The sequence below is a fragment of the Populus alba genome, chromosome 3 (genome assembly GCF_005239225.2).
Source record: "Populus alba chromosome 3, ASM523922v2, whole genome shotgun sequence".
Taxonomy (NCBI): Eukaryota; Viridiplantae; Streptophyta; class Magnoliopsida; order Malpighiales; family Salicaceae; genus Populus; species Populus alba.
In genome coordinates, this window is record NC_133286.1 from 17,207,440 (window position 1) to 17,227,892 (window position 20,453).

Genomic DNA, 20,453 nt, shown 5'->3' on the forward strand with positions numbered 1-20,453 from the left:
TCATTTAAAGCTTTTTGGGGGGAAATGCATTGAGGTTTTTCTCAATTTCTATTTTTAAATTTTTAGTTTGAAAATTATGTGGTTCGGTCTAGATTTTTTATTTTGTTAACGGTTAAGTTCCTAGTCTAAGAAAGGAAAAGGAAAGTCACCAAAAATTTAAAAAGTAGAGAGAAAGTTATTAGTTATTCATATTTTAAAAATAAAAAAAAATATATTTTTTTATATTAATAAATTTTATTCAATGAGATAAGTTTTATTGAAATATTTTTTATCTTTTATTTGGCTATTCAAAATAGATCTAAGTTGAGGAAAAAATTGATTTAATTTTATGTTTTTGAACGAATTTATAAATGTTTTAAGTTGAGAAATCAGTTTGTTAAAGTTTTAAGAATATTTATTTAGATTTTTCAAAATAAAAATAAATTAAAAATAAGTTTTTAAAGAACCTAATATTTCAATCATCAAAAATTATAAAAAATATTATAAATAATGACATGTCACCTGCCTTTGTCATCCAAAACACACACACACATATATATATATATATAAAGAAAGAGTAGGATGAGTTGAAAAAAAAAAAAACTCAGGCATATAGGTCAGGCATGCTTGGCTTTCTAGGCAGCAGGTTAGAAGTATCGGCTTGACCTCTTTTATTTTTTGTATTTTTGTTCTAATTTTGATTATTTAAAAAAATTAATTAATAATCTTCTTTTTATATGTGGTTTACTTTACATTAATCTTTTTTATTTTCATTTAAATTAATATCCTCTCTCATATTTTTTAAAATTATTTTTTACTTTTTCATACAAAAGTAAAAAATCCAAAACTTTGCAAAACTTCGATTCAATGGCAACGTCTTTGACCTGCCCATGGAAATTTGTCCATTTTAATTTTTTTAACACAAAAGCTAAAATTCCAAGACAAGACAGCTCAACATCGTACATAATTTATAACAATTAATTCTGGGCTTTTAATAATCCATCCATGTGAATGTAACATGGAGCATGACGTTGGCCCACCAAAAAAAGTAACCGTTAGAAGCTTGAACGTTAAGCCTACCGTTAGAAACCAAGTTCTTTAAAATCCCCTGTCCGAATCCTCCAGTTCATTCATAAGACCACCAAAGAAACGTAGGAAAACCTTCCTGCAGTGTCTCTCTTCCCTCTCATCTAGTGCATAAACCTGCTTCGAGTCTCCTCTCTCTCTCTCTCTCTCTCTCTCTCTCTCTCTAAACAGCCTTGAAGGGAATATTGGAAAATGGGTATGGTAGTGGTGATCTCTTTGCCTTTGATAATCTTCTGCTTACTTCTTGGTTTTGGATGCTACTACTTGGGGAGATACAAAGGAAGACAAGATGTCCGTACAAATGCTCAAGTTTTTGGGGTACCTATTCCACCACCTGGTACTGCTAGTAAACCACCTCCTCCACCTTATTCCAAGCCAGGAAACTTGGAAAATGTTTAGACTTTTTTTCTTCCCCTTTATTGCTTTACTTTTCACTTTCTTATATGGGGTGTAGAGAGTGATTTTTTATGCTGTTGAGATGTGTGGTATGGTTGTTGAGCATTATTTGTCTATGAATTTTGACGTACTGAATTGAGCTGTAATATATGGGTTGGCGATTGTATATTGGTTGTCATATGAATGAAACTGATAAAGATTTGTATTTTTACTTTTTGGTTGATTTATTTCTTCTGGAATGCAATTTGTTAGCCTCTGCTCATTTTGTTCCACAAAGTGCTTGGCATCTTTCCAAATGACGCCTCCAAGAGAAGAAGAGAAAAAAGACAGGTTTCCTTTCATGCTAGCGGGGGAGATTGAGAAGAAGCGCCCCCCTGGGGAAACAAGACACTTTAAAATAACTATGAAAAGAAAATTATGCTATTATACAAAAGAATTGACTACAAGAGTCAGTCCTGTGTACTCTGAAACTTATCTCTAAATCTGAGGAATCTCTTTATGTAAGCTATAACAGTGTAATTGAATCAGCCACTTCAGATTCTTTGAGCCTCTATTTGTTACATTTAGTTTACAGTGGTAAACCCTTCCGCAATCCTTTCCAGAAACCATGTCAAGATGGCTTCCTCATCAATGCTTCATTTTAGCTGCAGAAGCCAGCCAGATGGACTGATGATGCCACCTCCATTTTGTCTGTTACCTCCTAATCCCAATAATACCCCACCCCCTACTCAGAATATCAATCAATCACTGATGTTAAACACGATAAGCCATTCCTACTTCAATCAAAGATGTATGAGGAACCCCTAGTGCTGTTGATGGCCTCCGACAGTTCCGTCTCAAGAAACCATATACAATGTTAATGGCAAATTTCTTCACAAATGATGATGTTTCCCTTGCCAAGACACAAGTATTGCCCATCATATATGCCAGACCAGCTTCCCGGGCATCCTCCAGGTCATCCAATTCCTTACTATTGTCGACACCACGGAATCTTACTCTCTTGTATCTAGTCAACCCAACCCCAGAACAATTCTCAACTCTCATGCTAACCTCATCCCGTAGACAGTCTGATTCAGGCTGATTTACAGGCATTGCACTTACTGAGTCTCGAGCATCACCATCATCACTCTCATGCTGCAAGAACTCTCTCACAGTTTCAATCAGGTCGGTCTCGAAAGCATAACTTTCCTTCCTTGCATCCTTATAACCAAACCTGACAATGCACCGATAGAGACGGAACTCTGCGGGACCAATGCGGCTTACAATAAAACGCTGATTGGCAGAAACTCTTGGAGTTGTCAGGAATTGAAATGTTACAAATATGAGGACTTGGTGGAAGGCGGGAAAGTTGGTGACAAAATGTGAAAACATTGGCGGGATCCCTGAGAGCACATTTGTATAGATTAGGCCAATGCCACGAACACGATTTAAACCAACATTTGGGCCCAGACTAAGAAGCATATCCAAAGATGTTCTGTTATGTGACTCGAATGATTGTTTCTGTAACGTCCCATAGTGCCAGATGTACATCACAGACAAAACTATTAGGGAGAAAATGAGTGGGATCCAGCCACCTTTGGCCACTTTGGCCAGGCAAGAAGACAAGTAGAGCAACTCTACAAATCCAAAAACAGTTACAAAAATAAATGCAGCCAGAATATTCCGCTTCCAGACCATAACAATGACAAGAAACATCAAGCAGGTGGTAACAAACATTACAATGATAACTGTGAGACCTGGTACAAAGAGATAAACTGATCAAATTGCTAACTTAATTGAGAGAGAGACGGAGATGGAGAGGAAGGGAGGACGGGAGGGAGAGGCAAGTACCATATGCATTGGCTATCATATCTGTGTCCCTAAAGCCGATCACAACAAGAAGGCAAAAAACCATCAACATCCAGTTCACCTCCGGTATGTATATCTGCCCATGCATTTGATTTGATGTGTGTATTATCTTAACACGAGGGAAGCACTTCAGTGCCCAACACTGGCTGATAATCGAGAAGGTGGCAGAAATGACTGCCTGACTTGCCACCACTGTTGCAAGAGTTGCAATGATAAATACTGGCCAAAATACAACCTCTGAATGGAAAAGGAATTAAAAAAATCCCATAAGAGTATGCTCCAAGACAATGCTGCAATCAAAAATTAGATATAGCTAAGCAGGAAAAACACTTTGCAGATAGCTAGCAAGGTGAGCCAAACTGCAAAATTAAACAGCACCATGCTTCCTCTTCCCAAAATAATGGTAAATCATGCACAATAGAAAAGATTGGTGATGAGAACGTAAACATTGGCCAGCCCTATCAAAGGTCCCAGCCTGAAAATTGTGCTTTAAAGAACCATTAACAACTTACAGATAAAGTTTAATATTTTGTGTAAGATAGAGCTGATCCTCGTGACAAATAACTTGCACTTGAAGCAAAATTTTGTACACAGAATCCAAAAAATTCTAGCAAAATCAGAAAATAAAATGCATGTTGAATATCATATTAAGAAGAAACAGAAGGTCTCTGCCATTCAGGAGCAAAAAATTGGAAGTTCAAAACTTGACATTTCATATTAGCAGCAGACAAAAGAAAACACAAGCCTTTCATGATATGACCATACAATCTCATTTGACATCAAGAAAGACAAGGAACAACCTCACAATTATATGAAATCACATCTGACACCCTCTAGACTCAAAATAATTAAAATCTAGTTATTTCCAGTATCTATGTTCCCAGATTAATATTCTAGGATCTAGTATATGCAGAATTGCAGATAGAATTACAAACAAATAAATAGGATTTGGGAGAAGAAATTAAAAAAAGATCTTACCAGGGATTGCTCTGTAGAAGCTTCTTTGAAGGTCCTCTTTGTGCTTAGAGAGATAAGCAGCTTCACCCATATAAGCCAGAATCAAGCTAGGATAAATAATTGCGGTGAATGCAATCTGCTCTTGTAAGTAAAATAAAAATAAAAAGTCAAAAGGGAAATAAATTGATGATGTGAAAAATCAATGTACATGACCTGGAAAAGTTTAATTTAGATCATTAAACAAACAAAATGACCACAAAACAACTGCCTAGCATACAGGCACAAACATAGTCATGAAATTTGGCCATACTCATAAAACAAGAGTGGAAACTTACCCTGATTGAAAGCTGAGAGAAATGACCAAGGTCAGCAAACATAGCCTCCGCACCTTATTAAGAAGTTCATTTTTTCAGCCATTCTCACAAGAATAATCTTCGGCAGAAAAGGGGAAAATGAAGGGGAACCAACAAACCTGTAATGCAAAGGACAATGCCTCCAAGAGAAGTCCACCCATCCTTTCCTGTCAATTTGAACAGCTTGTACACGTAATATGGTGACAGAGCACTCACAACACGAGGATTCCACTGAATTATGTTGTAAATACCAACCCCGCTAATGGATAATAGCCACAATAAGATGATAGGAGCAAAAAGGAAGCCAACCCTATGTGTCCCAATATGCTGAAGTGCAAAGAGGCCCACCAAAATCAGACAAGTTATCAAAACAGCATAACCTGCACAGAAAATTGTAGAAGTATATATCACTAAAAGATACTACAAATGCTCCATATCTTGCTCGTTCATTCCAAAGGTAATTATATTCAACTTTTCTTCTGAGCCTTCTAGCTAATGTTATAACAATCATATGAGAATTTAAATCCTGGGAACAAAGTATGTAGGCATATATTACGCAAAGCAAGTCTGTTACACCATTATAATGAGAGAAACAAGTTCTACTTATGTTTTGTCAGAAAGGACAAACAAGAAATGATACATTACTTACTGTCATGCAGACTTCCAGCCTTAGTTTTGATGCCATATACAGCCGAAAGGACTGGGAAAAAAAAAAAGATTACTCAATGGTTACATCTCATTGATAATTAAAGAAGTAGACGGCATTTTTAAAAAATATTGGGTGTTTTTAAAAAATATTTGTATGGCAAGATAGTAGCAGAACCATAAAATCATCTTTCATTAATCACTAAGAGAATATAAAAGTGACAAGCCCTTCTTGAATTAATTGACAGACCAAAACGTTGAGCACTATATTCTATTTGGGACAACTGGTCTATGTATGAGGTGTCTTTTACAACACAATCAGCGATGGCTTGACTGAGTAATTTAGATGCAAAGATTACCAATCCTCGATCTACCAGAGGTAGACCTTTTGGATGGCCATTGCTTGAATGCAATTTACGTCAAAAGAGTACGAATCCTTAATCTACCTTTTGAATGGCCACCATTCCAGTGGTCTTGTTTGATTAGCGACAACCCAAAACTGTGTACCAACAATGGCCATACTTCTACATCTTTACAAACTGAAGTCAATCTATGTTACTAGCAAACTAGGAAAGAAACATACCTGACATTGATGGGGTCAAGATACCATCAGCTATAACCATGCTAGTCCCTAAAATCACAATAAGCAGCAGTACAACACGAGAACTATGATGCTTATCAAAGAACTCCTTCAGAAGAGAACTAGCCCTAGTCTCTTTGATCAATAGACAAGAGTCTTGAGAAGATATGTCATCGTCTGTCGAATGAGAAGGACGCAAAAGTCCTAACTTTGCACGGCGACAAAGTAATGAATACAAGGCAAATGTCCCTCCTGTAACATTGAGGCTCCTTCAACAATCCACAGAAAAAGTACGGAAACATCTCTAAATTAGAAAGGCAAACAAACACAAAGGCAGGTCTTTGAAAGCACCTTCGCCATTATCATCAGCCCCTAATACAAATACAATGTACTTGCAGAGAGGGATTAAAGTCAAAGTCCAGAAAACCAAAGAAAGTACCCCGAGAATTTCATCGTCGTCCTCGTGAAGTCTCAATCTCCCCGAAAAGGTACTTGTGTAGACATAAATTGGTGATGTGCTAAGGTCACCATATACCACACCAAAACTCTGGTACGCTAGAATCAAAGTACTTTTATAAAGTTTCTGCAAATAGATTAACAAACACCAAAAAATCACACCTTTTTCCTCAATTCAATACCATCACTACTATTTTTCAAATAATTCGTGAATGAAACGATAATTAACATGTTTAAAGAAAGTATTCACCAATGAAAGAAACGGCAAATTTGAACAGAATTAGCTCAAGCAACTAAAAGGGTGTCAAGAAAATCGCAGCAAGTTTCTAAATTTACTCACTCGACTAAACGTGAATGAAACAGTATAAAAATAACCAACTAAAAGAGAAGGGGCGGATTTTAACAAGATAGACTAATCGGACAAAAGGGTGTCAAACAAAATCAAGAAGAGCTTCTAAATTTGCATTGACCAGGAAAATTTTCCTTCGTTCTGCAGCATTTTCTTGGGAACCAAACAGATGCCACATAAAAAGGACCAATCACTCAAATGAGTGTCAAAAAAACCAAAGAAAAGTTTCCAACCATGAAATTTTCCTTCATTCTGCTACATTTTCTTGGCAACTAAACAGCAAATACACAACAAACTTAAAACCCAACATTGCAATACCGAAAAGAAAGAAGAAAGCAACCAAAAAAAGCATACGTTGCAGTGAAAAAAACATTAATTTACCAATCTAGATTGCCGGTTCGTGGAACCGGATTCAAGTTCCATTTATTTTCTGTGTTTCAGTAATAAAATAACTGAAACCCCAACAAAACTTCAAGAATCCTAAGCTGAAATGGGTTTTCTTTAGAGTCCATAAAGAGAAAGAGGAAGATAATTTACAGATGGTTTTATTGTTTTCCCCTTTCCGGGTAACAATAAAGTTGCTATTAAATGGTGCTAGGAGTAGAGAAGTGTGTGTAGTTTCAAGTTTCTAGAGAGAAAAGAGAGTCAAAATTGGATGCTTTCTAGAGAGAGAAAAGAGTCAAAAAAGGATCCTTCAAAGATATATATTCTGTTTACTTCGAAGTACAGTGTAAATGGTTTTTTAAAATATTTTTTTTATTTGAAGATATATTAAAATTATATTTTTTTTTATTTTTAATATTATTATATTAAAAAAAATTAATATTTTAAAACAAAGTCAAAGATTTTAAAAAAAGCCAAAGAACACTTGGCCAGGAAGGTCGGTGGAATTTTCTTAAATGGCGCCAAAATGTCTATTTTTTGTTGAGAAAATTTTCTCCTTTCATTTTTTGTTAGTTGATTTTCATTTTAGGTTGTTTCTTATTGAAAGTGAAACAGTTCAAATAACGGCTCCCAGGTTTCAGAAATTAAATAAAAAAAACATTAAACTCGCACAAAGAGGCATTTTTGTCTTTTAATTTTTTTTTTTAACAATGAAGAGACAGGATCGCTATTAAAATAGATTAAAAAAAACTATAGGATTGGTTTCTAGGATGTTTTAGCCTTTTTGTTGTGACTTTTTTTTTTGTTATTTTTAGATTAATTTTGGTAATTTTTAAAAATTAAATATTATTTAAAAAATTATCAATGCTTACAACACAAGTTTCAGCGCGTGATAGCTTTCATGCCCTTTGGTAATGGCGCTTAGAGAGCTCTTCAGTTACTTAAATTTATAATTCAAAACTTTAATTTTAAAAGTATTTTTGAAAAAAAATTTAAGTTTTTTTTTTTTTTATTAACTTCAAATTAATATATTTTTTAGTGTTTTCAAATCATTTTGATGTACTGGTATCAAAAATAATTTTTAAAAAATAAAAAAAAATATCATTAGCATGCACATTTTTTTTGTGTTGGTGAGTCACGTGCACATGTCTAATGATTTTTTTATTATTGTTTTCTCTCTCCTAACCTAGAAATTAGCGTCAATCCTTTCTAAAATCAAATATGTTTTTCTTTGTATTTTTATTAGTTTTGATTTTATTAGTTTTTTTGAATCTTTTTTCAAATTCATCCCTTAACATTTTATTTTATTTTATTTTATTATCCAATTTAAACCTCATTCTTTTAATTGTTTTTATTTATTTTATTGTTTTCTTGATTTTTTTTAATTTTATCCCTCATCATTTTTTTTTTTTATCATATTTTAATCCTTATTCTTTTGATTAATATTTTTTTACTTTTTTTATTAAAAAAAATCAATTGTATTTCTCAACATTTTATTTCATTAACCTTTTTTCCAACTTTGGTCCTGTTTTTTTATTGCTATCGTTTTATCATTTTTTTAATTTATTTTATTTTTCAATTTAGCCCATAATTATTATTTTTTTCGTTTAGTTTTTTATACTAGATCCAATCCTGGTTATTTTTATTTTTATTTATTTTATTTTTAAAAAATTTTTTATGATTGGAATTTTTACTTTGTGGTTTTTTACGTGTTTATCTTTCTATAAGATAATCACGGTTTCATAATCCAAACTTAGTTTAAATTCGATATTTTCTTTAGGTCCTTTGTTAAAAAATAAATTTTTGTTTTCAGGCTCATCTTTTATAGTATTTTTTTTTATTTAAGTTTAGTTTTTTTTTGCTAACTCGGGTTTATAGTTTTTAAAAGTCTTTTTTGCTTTATCTAATTTTTTATCTCAATCTCATATCAAAAGTGTCATGTTAGTCAAGTTAACTTGAGTTTACTCGATTTTTTTTTCTTTGACATTGCTTTAAAAAAAAAAACTATTTTTTTTAGTTTCATCATTTAACACTAGGTTATTGGATCTTGAGCTTTACAATATTTTTTTCATTTTTCTCTATATATGTTATCTCGATCTCATATCCTAATCATATATTAATCAAGTTAATTTATGTTGACTTAAGTTATTATTATTATCTAAATTTTTTTTATGTTAGAAAAAATTTGACCATATAGTAATACATATATCTAATTTTGGAATATTTATAAAAGAAAAGTTTCAAAAACTTTCTTAGACGCATGCAAACAATTAGATTTGGATATTTTTGTAATTAAAAATCTTGCTTACAAGATGCAGGTTGATCTAAGATTATTGCATTCCAACTAAAATAAAATAAAACTTAAACTTGCATTTAATCATATAAAATCAACCTTCTTAAGTCTTACTCATGGCCTATGGGTGGTATTTATAATTTTTCTATCTATTATTATCATTAACGTTGTTAAAGCCACGTGTTGGCTCCCCACAACATGAATATTTATCAATGTACATTTTCGTATTTATAATTTAAATTTCAATTTCAATAAAGATTTGTTTTTCCCTGTAATGTCGTATAAATATTATGAGAGTATTTTTCTTTTTTTTAAAAAATCATTTTCGCATATCATGTCTAATTGCTTTTTTAATCTAATATCTTTGAAAATATATTTTTTTTTAAATGACAATAAATATATGATAATATCGTAGGAAATAAGAATTTTAATTTTTTAAACATATATAACTTCTTAAATCTCCTCAGCTCGTATCTTGTCCTTTAACCCATTTAAAATCGTTTGACTAATCTTGATCGAGTTTAAGATTTGACATGCAGGGACTTAATTGAAAAAAAAATATCATTAAGGGACTGAATTTCGTTGTAAAATACGAGGATAAAAAAATTCAATTAAAAACTTATTTGCAAGAAAATAAAATACAAGAATCAGAGTAAAATTTCAAGGACCAAGCACGAAAAGAAAAGAGGAGGGCATCATTAAGAAATTGACATGAGATGTAAGTTCTGCAACTTGAGATGCTCTCTGGCCCTTCTTCATTGGCAGCACACACATTTTTTTTTCTTTTCTATTTTTTTTTAATTATGAAGGTCAGATTCAGTTTTCTTTGTTGAAAATGCTGGTTTGAGTTTTTCATGTGCACGCTTCTCTTGACGTAGAAAGCCATCGAAGATATTTGTCCATGTAATGTATAACGATAATGCTAGTAAATGTGATGGTAATTAGTTTTTAAATGTGTTTTTAAAAAATATATTAAAATAATATTTTTTATTTTTAAAATTTATTTTTATATAGAATATTAAAATGATTTAAAAATACTAAAATAATAATAATTTAAAATTAATTGTTGACGGTGGCAACAATCATGATGGCCCACAGTGCATCTCTAACAACAAGTGCTTAGATTCACTGCTTGGATACAGATTCGCTGCTCTTCAGCTCCTTGGTGAACATTTGGATCATATCCGATGCCGTGTGGATTGTAACACAAGGGAGTTGGTTTGTTAATTAAAATATCTTATATATTGTCCCCTTAATCACCAGATTGTGAAAAAACAAAGTTTTGACGTGAATAACTTGTTTTAACAAATCAAATGGGTATAATCTTCTGCAAAAATCTGGGCTCAGGGAGAATATTGATCACGAGTAAACCAAAAAAAGAGAGAGACAACGTGAATAGTGCCCAGATGTCGTTGGTATCCGCAGAGAAAGCAGTTTTTGTCCTTGCTCCTTCTCCCCGGCGCTTAATTGTGTGTTTCTTATTATTAACCAGTCGTTTCATCTCTGCGCTGATCTCTGGATTGGCAGAGACGGAGAGCTAGATGGGGCAACATCTATAATGCTTTCCTAAATACAAAAATGGGCCACCAGCCCAACACTATATACATAAACTACTCCGAGACTTCCAATATTTACACTCACTAAGGTATTTGTTAGCTAAAAATTGATTTTAAAAAAAAATTTAAAAAGTAAATTATTTTTATAATATTTGATAATATAATAAAAAAAAAATTAAAAAAGACTTTCTAGTATTTGATTATGTCATAGAAAAATAAATTATTTACAAGAATCGTTCTACAGGATTGAGAAAAATCAATTCTTTAATACTCTCTGACAGATAATAAAAATATAGGCACCTCCTAGAATTGAGAAAAATCATACCGAGTCTTTAAATTGAGCATTCGAATTCTGCAAATTGCAGAGACTTTACAAAGTCAACATTCCAGAATCAAATAAATTTGATGTCAATAACAGAGTTCATGATGCAGTTAACAGAATGATTTCGGGCCTTCCTGAGATAAATTAAGTGAAAGCCTCTGTTAAAACTGCTTAGGACTATGATATTACGATAAAAAAAAAAAATAAGATATTTAGCAGTCTTTTAAATTAAGTTAAATCAAAGTCTACGATTACAAATAAAGGAATTTTTAAAGAAATGCCGGAAGAAAGATCCTGAAGATGGATTTCGCTAAACATTTCATCCTGCAAGTAGGGCACTTCTTCTGAACAGCTAGTGCTTTTTCAATGCAGCTCTTGCAGAAAACATGACCACATTTTGTTGATGTTGCTTCTTTCATCTCGTCCATACAAATTGGGCAACAAAACCCTGGTGCTGGTGGCGGCGGCGCTGTTTGGGACAATCCTGAAAAATGGGGCGGTGGCACTGTCAGGGACAATCCAGAAAGTTGGGGCGGTGGCACAGTCTGGGACGGTCCAGGGAACTGGGATGGTGGCACAGCCTGGGATGATCCAGGGAGTTGGGGCACACTCCCAGCCTGCCAAAGCAAATGACGTTGGTAAGAATTTAAGTTTTCTTATGATTACTAGAAGTTTGATTGCATAAAGGACTAGACACAAAGGTGAAGGTTTAGCTAAACTAAAGGAACATGAAACAGAAGATATAGCAGTGAATTACAGCATGAACCTGATTGGCCATATTTATATTTTCCCTTACTTCTGCATCAGGATTTCTCCTAGCTTTCTTCCTGGCCTGGTAAAAGGAGGATTATTTTAATTATATAGAATCGGATAATTGAAGAAGACATGCCAAACAACCATAAACATTGTGTCAAGTGACATACTCGATCAAATGTGTTGGGAGAGATTATAGCAATATCATCATCAATGACCTCAACATCTCGTGCAGTTTGATGTTGTCGTGTCAATCCATATGCTTCAGCTTGAGAAATCTGTGGTTGGGCAGGGAACCACAGGCCACAGGGAGGTATATTGTTCTCAACAGGAACTGGAAAGTTGAGATCAAAGTGCTGATAGTAACTTCTCTCGGCTTCCCACAAATTTTCAACCAGAAGATCCACACTCCCCAGTAAATCCATAGTGTTTTCTGCTTTCTCCATAAAAACCATGTTGCTGTCAAAATTCTCCAGTAAATCCATGGTGTGGAGCAAAGGGACCTAAAATTCCTGGTCTTACAAACAAGAAGGGCATACTGAGAAAAAGAGAACGTTCTGAACCTAATAAAACTCAATGACTAGAGTCCAATCTATATCTCAATCCCACAGCGTAGAATCTACATCTTAAATAATCAAGCCAAATAGGAAAAAACTAGAATTTCATAACAAGTTCAAAATCTCGTTTCATAATCTTGGGATGATAGATAATGCAATGTCCGTAAACTAAATATTGCATTCCTTGTGATGATGGCTTTTGTCTGATTGCCAGGAAAAATTAGAGGTTTTTCTTTTTCATTCGATTGGTTCCCTACTTAATATGCAATTAAATCTAGAGCGAGGCAAGACTAATGAGAAGCATATGAATTGGTGTTGTTGCTTCGTAAAGTGATTGAATCGCAAGCCTTGATCCAAAAACAACTGCAAGCACTGAACTCTCAAATTCATTCTTAAGCAGCATATAACATAAAGACAGGTTTTGAGTAAAGGAACTGCAGAAACTAATTTCTACTGTTTCCATCAACTCACAAGCTCTCCCTCTCCCTCTCCCTCTCCCTCCCCTCTCCCTCCCTCCCTCCCTCTCTCTATATATATATAGACATAGACATATATATATTTTTCTTCATGGTCATACGAAGCAAATCATGGCATAGTTTCTTAAACTTAAAAATCATAAATCGGAGGATGAATCTTACAGTAAAAAGAGAAAAGCATAGCAGTTACCTCAAAAGAAACCCTAACAATTAAGTAATTCTATAGCCGCCGGAAAACAAAATAAAAGACATGCGAAGGAGATCAATTAACCAGACATGAAGATTGATGATACCTGTGAATTGGGGTGCGACCAACCCTAATATATCTTCAAACAAGCCAGAGATATGATCGGTGATGGATTAATTTAATTATAGCAAACAAAAGTTAGCTCGAGATTTTCAAGACTATTAGGGAAAGAGAACGCGTGCTTTCCCTTTTGCACAGCCCATGATATTTCAAGAAAACTGATGCACATGTGCTATAACTGCTGCTTGCTTAACTAATTAATTATTTGATCATTCATGGTAATTAGACGTCTCGGCTCTCTAGATATATAAATACTGTTTGAATAGGATTTGTTTTTTTTATTAAAAAAAAATACTTGTATTTATCCGTGTATGTCTATTTATTAATTTAAGATTCATTGGATTTATTAAGAATAAATAAAAAATATCGATCGTATGTATATTTATTGCTCTAAACAATAAGACCATTTATTTCTTAAATTATTAGGTTACGTTAAATCCTGAAGATTAATTCTAGATTATGGATATTCGAGTTTTCTTTTTAAAAAACAAAAAATAATTAATTAAAAAAAAAACAGGTTCATCATGTATAATGAACCAGATATATAATGTTGTATCGATTCATGGCCAGTCATATGCTTGCCCAGCATAAATCCAGGCCCATGTCCCGTTAACTGTACCATACGGTGCCGGTCCATGTGTCGACCTATTATTAATTTTTGTGATGTTTTTCAACTATCACTCGTTTCTTTTAGAAAAAATAAAAAATAAAATTTAATAGCAACCGGCCACAATCAAGCACAACGACAATAAAATAATAATAGTGGATTACAGTCCATCAGGCAGAGGCCTAGTATCTATACAATAAATCTAAGTGGTTAATTATCTAGGAAATCGAAATCGGAAATAATATCAAATAAGATTTGACAAAATAGAGTTCAAAATAAAATTTGATTTCTCATGGGATTCGGTAGGGATTGTATTTTGAAAGAATGAATCCGGTCATCAAAATTAAATAGAAAAATAAAACAAAGTCAAAGATGGTAGGCTCAGTCAACCGAGTTCATAACATGTAAAAAGCAACATTTAAAAGATGTTCAAATAAAACTGCACCCTGTCTTTTCCCTTCCTTGCGGTTTTATAATAATACATGAATCGCAAGTTTCTTTATTTCTTTTTTTATTCAATAGTGTAATTAGAATAAGATTGCACCAAATTCAATAAATTTCTTTAAATTGACCCGGAAAAAGGGGGTTTAATTGAACGAACAAAATATTGACACGTAAGCATTTTGCAATTATTTATGATCCAAACCTACTAGAGTGTGTGTTGTAATGCTGGCCTACTCAATTTAGACGTCCAAGTTAAAGAAAAAAAAAAACAAATGATCCCCTTAAAAAACTTAATTCACTTTTTAACCCATCATGACCTCTTGTTTAAAAATTAATTATTAATTTAATTGATTTTTTTAATCAAAATATCATCATTTAAAAAAAAATTAATAAATATTTTAAAAAATTAACTTGAATTAACTCTCCTATACATAACTCAAACTTTATCCCGGATTAAGTTTTAAGATATACCACAAAGTTCCTTGATCATTGTATTGGTACCTAGCAGTAATTATTTTTTTCAAAATCTTTGAGATTTTCTCCTCTATTGGCAGGATATTCCAAGATCAGCTTTGTATCAATCAAAACTATTTTTCCATGCAATCTTGAAAATATATTTTTTTCCATGTATAATATATATTAAAAATAAATTCTTTAAATATCAATATTAAAATTCGAATTTAGAAATAGAAAAATAAAAACAAATACCCTATTGATTGAACAGTTATTCCGACTTTTCCATCCATTTTCAAATTTAATATAAATTTTTATACTGAATCAAAAATCTTAGTCAGTGAATCGTCTCTCTACTTGCATGTTAGAAATGAAATAATCTTCCCTTTAAATAAAAAATAGATATGAAAATTGTATTTTGGATCATGAATGATCCACGTCTATTGACGAATGACACTATCATTCAATTGTGGTTCATCGACGTTCCAAGTGATTGATGCAATGGGATGGAAAGCAGCAGTCTTAATTAACATTAATTAATTAACAAAGAGAGAGAGAGAGAGATTTGTTGTAACTCTCCCACGACATACTAATTATATAATAATATATTTTTTTTTACCTTTTTTATAACATTTTTAAATATTAGATTTATGTGTGAATTGAACTTAAAAAAAATTAATTTTTTTAAGGTGATCTTGGTCTCATGATTCAAATTACAAGTTTAATAGATTAACTCGATTTACTTGAGTTTTATTTGTTCTTTGTTTTTTAATTGATTTTTTTTTTAATTTTATCTCTCAACATTAAATGGATTGGAAATTAGATTTCATGATTTATTTTAGTTTGTTTTAATAAGGTTATCCTTATCTTATAAATCAGGTTTATAAATTTAACAGATTAACTCAGGTTGACTCGAGTCTTTTTTATATATTTTTTTAATTGATTGTTTAGTTTCAATTTTATATTCTTGAGTTTTTTTTATATTTTTTTAATTGATTGTTTAGTTTCAATTTCATATTTTGACATTAAATTTACTAGGGATTGCGCTTCATGATTTTTTTTTCAATTTATTTTTTATGAGGTTATTTTAGTTTCATTATCCAGACTTTGGATTTGATAATTTAACTCGGTTAATTTTAATTATTATCTCTTTTTTCTAATTGAATTTTTTTAAAAAAAATTATTTATTAATACTGGTTTGATTAGGAAATATGTTTGATAATTTATTTTAATTTATTTTTTAAATAAAAATATATTTTTAAAAAAACCAGTAACACAGTATCAAAGACAATCTAGATTCAATTACCTAAAGGTGCCAAAATAGAAAAAGAGAGAATAGTATCAAATAACGTGGTTTTGACTAAACTCTCACACGTAAAAAATAACTTCCTTTTGATTTGCAAAATCTGGCTCGCAGGCATCCCATCTTTTCTCTCTCCTACAAAAAAGGACTTCATGCTAATAAACCTAACATTTCCTCTCTCCCCACTAAACTTTTATGCCCTTTTGTCCGTTTCATTTCTGAATCCAAAGCAATGGCTTCTAGTGCATGGCGCAAGCTCAAAAAAGTCCTCAAGTCAAAGCTCTCTTTTCTCTCCAACTCCACCCGTACCCCGACCCCCACCCCCACCCCCACCAATCCCACAACCTTCACCACCGAAAATGCCCGCTTCACCACCGCCACTCCACCACCAGTCCCAGCATCATCATCTTCTTCGTTCAGTGCTCGTCTCTCTCGTAGCTTCAGTCTCCACTCTTCTTCTGTAATCACCCCCCCCCTCTCTCTTTTTTTTTTTTTATGTTTTCTTAAATCTTAATTACATTGTTTTGTTTATAGCTGTGATTTATTTTTGTAACCGCCCGGCGAGCAGAGTTTTTATTTATTTTTTTACTTAACGCGTAAAAACCTGACTTGGTATCCCTGTGAGTTCGGCATCGTTCGACTGTAATCACGAAAATGCCGTTGTGTGTTCTCCTTGTTCTTGGTTTGACTAGGGGTGTTTTGGTAAAAGTGGATGAAGGTTGCTTGAAAGATCAGGCGATGCATTTAATGGAGCAATGGAATAATAGCATTGAAGTAGAGCTGTTGGCGGTTGTTGAAATTTGCATTTATTTTGATTATGCTATAGCAGGCTTCAAGAGGTCCAACGATTTGATTAACGGGTTGTTGTTCGTTTTTTACTAAGATCATAAATCTAACCAATAAGTAATAAAAAAGTAATTTGTTGTTTTCTCAATTGCGAGGGTCTCGCGTGAAAATTAGGATAGCAAGCACATGATATGTTAGGTCATCGCTGTAGGCAACAACATGACGCCTTGCTGTTTATTGTAGAATGTAGGGGATTAAGTGGGGATTTGAAGGTTAAAATATGCGGTTGTTTCCTTAGGGTTTGTTGTTTGTATCGGGATTCAAATCCTCTCCTTTTCTTGTGCGCGCGCGCGTGGAAGTTAGGCTTGACTTTCGAAAAAGCATATTTTTGTGGGTAATACTATTCTTTTGTTGTTGAAGCTCGAAAGGAACCGTCTTTTTCTTGTGGGAAACGGGAACATACAACAAAGAATTAGTGGAATGTTGTGTTAGCTTTGCAAGTTTTTAGTTGAAAAGTCACAATAATGTCATTCCTGATTGTGATTTTTTATTCCGTAAAAAAATTGAAAGTAGCTTGATTAATTTCTGCTTTTCTTGATGTGATAGTAAATTGAGATGCTTAGGTTGCTTTTAGTTCATGAATTAATTGGTGAGAAACTTGAATCTCAAAGTTTAGGCATAGTCGACGGTCTCCATTCGCTCATAGATGGATGTCTTCAAGAGCCTTTCGAGTTTTGATTGTGGTGTTGAAATGCCATAAACTTGGTTGCCTGCTTGGCTTTGTATTTTGAACACCTTTGAATATAGCCATCATTATTCTTGACTTGGTGAGAGTAGAAAGATATTGTGAAAAATCCTATCTGTTTATTGTCTTTGGTTTGTTGGATATTACATAATCGAAGTTGAGGAACTTGTGCAGAAGAAGAAGAAAAAAATTGGCATGCATTTGATTTGATGGTCTCCATTGAAAGTTGTTGAAATGTACCTTTTTTTCGCTATAATATTTTATTATTTTATCGCAGAAAAAATGTGCCATTTGCTTGAGGAGTCTGAGAAAAGGGCAAGGCGAAGCCATCTTCTATGCTGAGTGTTCTCACCCTTTCCACTTCAATTGCATTGCTGACAATACCAAGCATGGAAATCTCAAATGTCCTATTTGCCGCTCAAAATGGAAAGATGTTCCTTTTCAAGCGCCAAGAACTGCCCCCAATTTTCAACGTGCCGGTTCATTGCATGCTCATGTATCTCCTTACAATGTTCCACCAGTTCAAATTGAGGCGGAGCACTTCTCAGATGATGAAGTACTCTCAGATGTCTCTCCAGATCAATCCCTTTCGTCTCGACCCCATGCTATAACTGTGAAGACTTTTGCAGAATATCCTGCTGTTTCTGCATCAGAATCCTTCTCCAAGTTTGGTGTTCTTGTCCGTATTCTCGCACCACCACTTGATAATACTCTCCCTCATCACCGTGCGCGGGCACCAATTGATGTTGTAACCGTGTTGGATGTTAGCGGTAGCATGGCAAGCAAGCTGATACTTCTCAAGCGTGCGGTCAACTTTATCATACAGAACTTGGGCCCTTCTGATCGACTTTCGATCGTGACTTTCTCTTCATCAGCTCGAAGAATGTTACCACTTAGGAGAATGTCTGGAAGTGGCCGTGAAGATGCCACAAGCGTTGTCGACTCTATTTCTGCAGTTGGTGGAACTAATATCGTTGCAGGGCTCAAGAAAGGGGTTCAGGTTCTTGAAGAACGGCGTCAACATAATTCAGTTGCAACCATTATCCTCTTATCTGATGGCTGTGATACACAAAGTCACAATGCGCAGAATAGATTGGATTATCTAAAGTTATTACCAACTTCAATTTTTCCTAGCAATAATACATCTAGAGAGGAGTCTAAGCAGCCAACTTTCCCAGTTTACACATTTGGGTTTGGATCGGATCATGATTCTGCTGCAATGCATGCTATATCTGATGCATCCCGCGGCACATTTTCCTTCATTGAGTCAATTAACATTTTACAAGATGCTTTTGCAAGATGCATTGGTGGTCTTATAAGTATTGTGGCTCGGGACGTTCAACTCAAAGTTAGGTCAGCATCACCAGGAGTGCAAATTCTGTCAACACCTTCTGGGAGACACAAGAATAAGATTTTTGACCAGGGACACCAAGCTGTGATTGATATTGGAGACTTGTATGCAGAAGAGGAGAAGGAATTTTTGGTGTTCCTCTCAATTCCTGTATCCTCAGCTGTTGATGGTGAGGAAAAATTGGAAAACACATCATTGGTGGAAGTTTCGTGCTTCCACAAAGGTTCGGTGTCAGTGGATACAGTCCAGGTAGAAGGTGAGAGAGTTGAGATTCGACGACCTCCAACTTTATCTCCAATTGATCAGGTGCTGTGTTTGGAGGTTGATAGGCAAAGAAATCGTTTGCTAGTGACAGAAACTATTGCCAAGACACAAAGGATGGCTGAAAAGGGAGATTTAAAGGGTGCACAGGCCCTGCTGGCAAAGCAACTATCCACTCTTCTAACTACAGCTTCTTCCCAAGCAGGAGATGATCTATGTAATCAGCTCGAAGCTGAGTTGAAAGAAACCAGGGAGAGAATGGAAACTAGGGAGTTGTATGAACGGTCGGGGCGCGCATATGTTCTGTCGGGAATGAGTTCTCATTCATGGCAAAGGGCTGCAACTAGGGGTCACTCCACAACAATTCTATCACAAGGTGGGAACTCAGATACGAGTATTACCAGTAGCTATGAAACACCATCTATGACAAGCATGGTATTGAAGTCACAGATTCTCAACTTAGCACCCAGAGAGTAGCTTTGGCACCCACAACCTAACAAAGTCTTCCAGCTTGAATGATCAGCATTGATTTGCATCTACTACTAACACGAGGAAGAAACTCTGGTAGGTTAATGAAATCAATTTAGGGATTTGAACTCTAATTTTCTTTTTATCATTATTGTTGTTGTTGTTTGGTTTATCATTGTGTGGATTGGATTGGAATTTGTACATGATTTATTGCTTCGTTAGTTTTTGTTTGAATAGGATACTGGAGTACAGGATAAGTTACGTTTGGTTGAACAGAACCACGTTGTTTTGACATTATTTTTTGCGAATGCACGAGATTTTGTAATCCAATGACAACGACAGTTCATTTGAACAGTATAACTTGCTTTCCTTGCAAGAGAGTTTGATCCAGTTGAAGCCTCGAGACATCTCTTGCAAAATGTTACCAAAGTTCTAACCATAGGGGGCAACAGAGTTTGATTCTCCATCAGGTTATCACGCTAGGGTATCTCAAATCAGTGAATTATACGTGTAAATATATATGAGCAATGATGATATAATCGGCGCAGGAAAACTCCATGTTTTATGCATAGATGAGAGACGAAACAGCATGCATTAAAAACGCGAAAAGGTAAATAGTACAAAAGCACTGTTAAAACAGGGCATCCTGGTTTAATGAATCAAGACAGGTTCATTAAAATTTAACCGAGTTTTCTTTTTCTTTTTCTTTTTTCTTTTTTTCAATTTCATCTCTCATTA

General features: G+C 33.9%; 4 protein-coding genes across 12 annotated transcripts; 2 read left to right on the forward strand and 2 right to left on the reverse strand.

Annotated features, from left to right (window-relative positions):
- The first annotated feature begins 1,094 nt into the window (after positions 1-1,094).
- Positions 1,095-1,672, forward strand: LOC118049092 (uncharacterized). The gene has a single exon (XM_035058972.2). The coding sequence runs from the start codon at positions 1,258-1,260 to the stop codon at positions 1,462-1,464; it is 207 nt and encodes a 68-aa protein (XP_034914863.1). The 5' UTR covers positions 1,095-1,257; the 3' UTR covers positions 1,465-1,672.
- Positions 1,673-1,859: 187 nt separating this feature from the next.
- Positions 1,860-7,329, reverse strand: LOC118049091 (probable potassium transporter 13). Of its 4 annotated transcripts, none has more exons than XM_035058968.2 (9): positions 7,031-7,329; positions 6,196-6,427; positions 5,848-6,096; positions 5,269-5,319; positions 4,739-4,999; positions 4,602-4,654; positions 4,288-4,402; positions 3,292-3,546; positions 1,860-3,197 (listed from the first exon to the last, which is right to left on the reverse strand). In XM_035058968.2, the coding sequence occupies exons 1-9, from the start codon at positions 7,070-7,072 to the stop codon at positions 2,215-2,217; spliced, it is 2,241 nt and encodes a 746-aa protein (XP_034914859.1). In that variant the 5' UTR covers positions 7,073-7,329; the 3' UTR covers positions 1,860-2,214. The 4 variants fall into 4 exon arrangements, with proteins under 4 accessions (XP_034914859.1, XP_034914858.1, XP_034914860.1 ...); XM_035058967.2 differs by having other exon boundaries at positions 1,860-3,215; XM_035058969.2 differs by lacking the exon at positions 5,269-5,319 and having other exon boundaries at positions 1,860-3,215.
- A 4,066-nt stretch (positions 7,330-11,395) lies between these two features.
- On the reverse strand, positions 11,396-13,517 carry LOC118049093 (uncharacterized). 6 transcript variants are annotated; one of them, XM_035058978.2, is made up of 4 exons: positions 13,284-13,517; positions 12,128-12,469; positions 12,001-12,036; positions 11,396-11,821 (listed from the first exon to the last, which is right to left on the reverse strand). In XM_035058978.2, exons 2-4 carry the CDS (start codon positions 12,440-12,442, stop codon positions 11,474-11,476), a joined length of 699 nt encoding a protein of 232 aa, XP_034914869.1. In that variant the 5' UTR covers positions 12,443-12,469; positions 13,284-13,517; the 3' UTR covers positions 11,396-11,473. The 6 variants fall into 6 exon arrangements, with proteins under 6 accessions (XP_034914869.1, XP_034914864.1, XP_034914867.1 ...); XM_035058973.2 differs by having other exon boundaries at positions 11,962-12,036; XM_035058976.2 differs by having other exon boundaries at positions 11,962-12,036; positions 12,128-12,474.
- Positions 13,518-16,192: 2,675 nt separating this feature from the next.
- Positions 16,193-20,380, forward strand: LOC118049094 (E3 ubiquitin-protein ligase WAV3). The gene is made up of 2 exons (XM_035058979.2): positions 16,193-16,564; positions 17,913-20,380. The coding sequence occupies exons 1-2, from the start codon at positions 16,337-16,339 to the stop codon at positions 19,722-19,724; spliced, it is 2,040 nt and encodes a 679-aa protein (XP_034914870.1). The 5' UTR covers positions 16,193-16,336; the 3' UTR covers positions 19,725-20,380.
- The last annotated feature ends 73 nt before the right edge of the window (positions 20,381-20,453 follow it).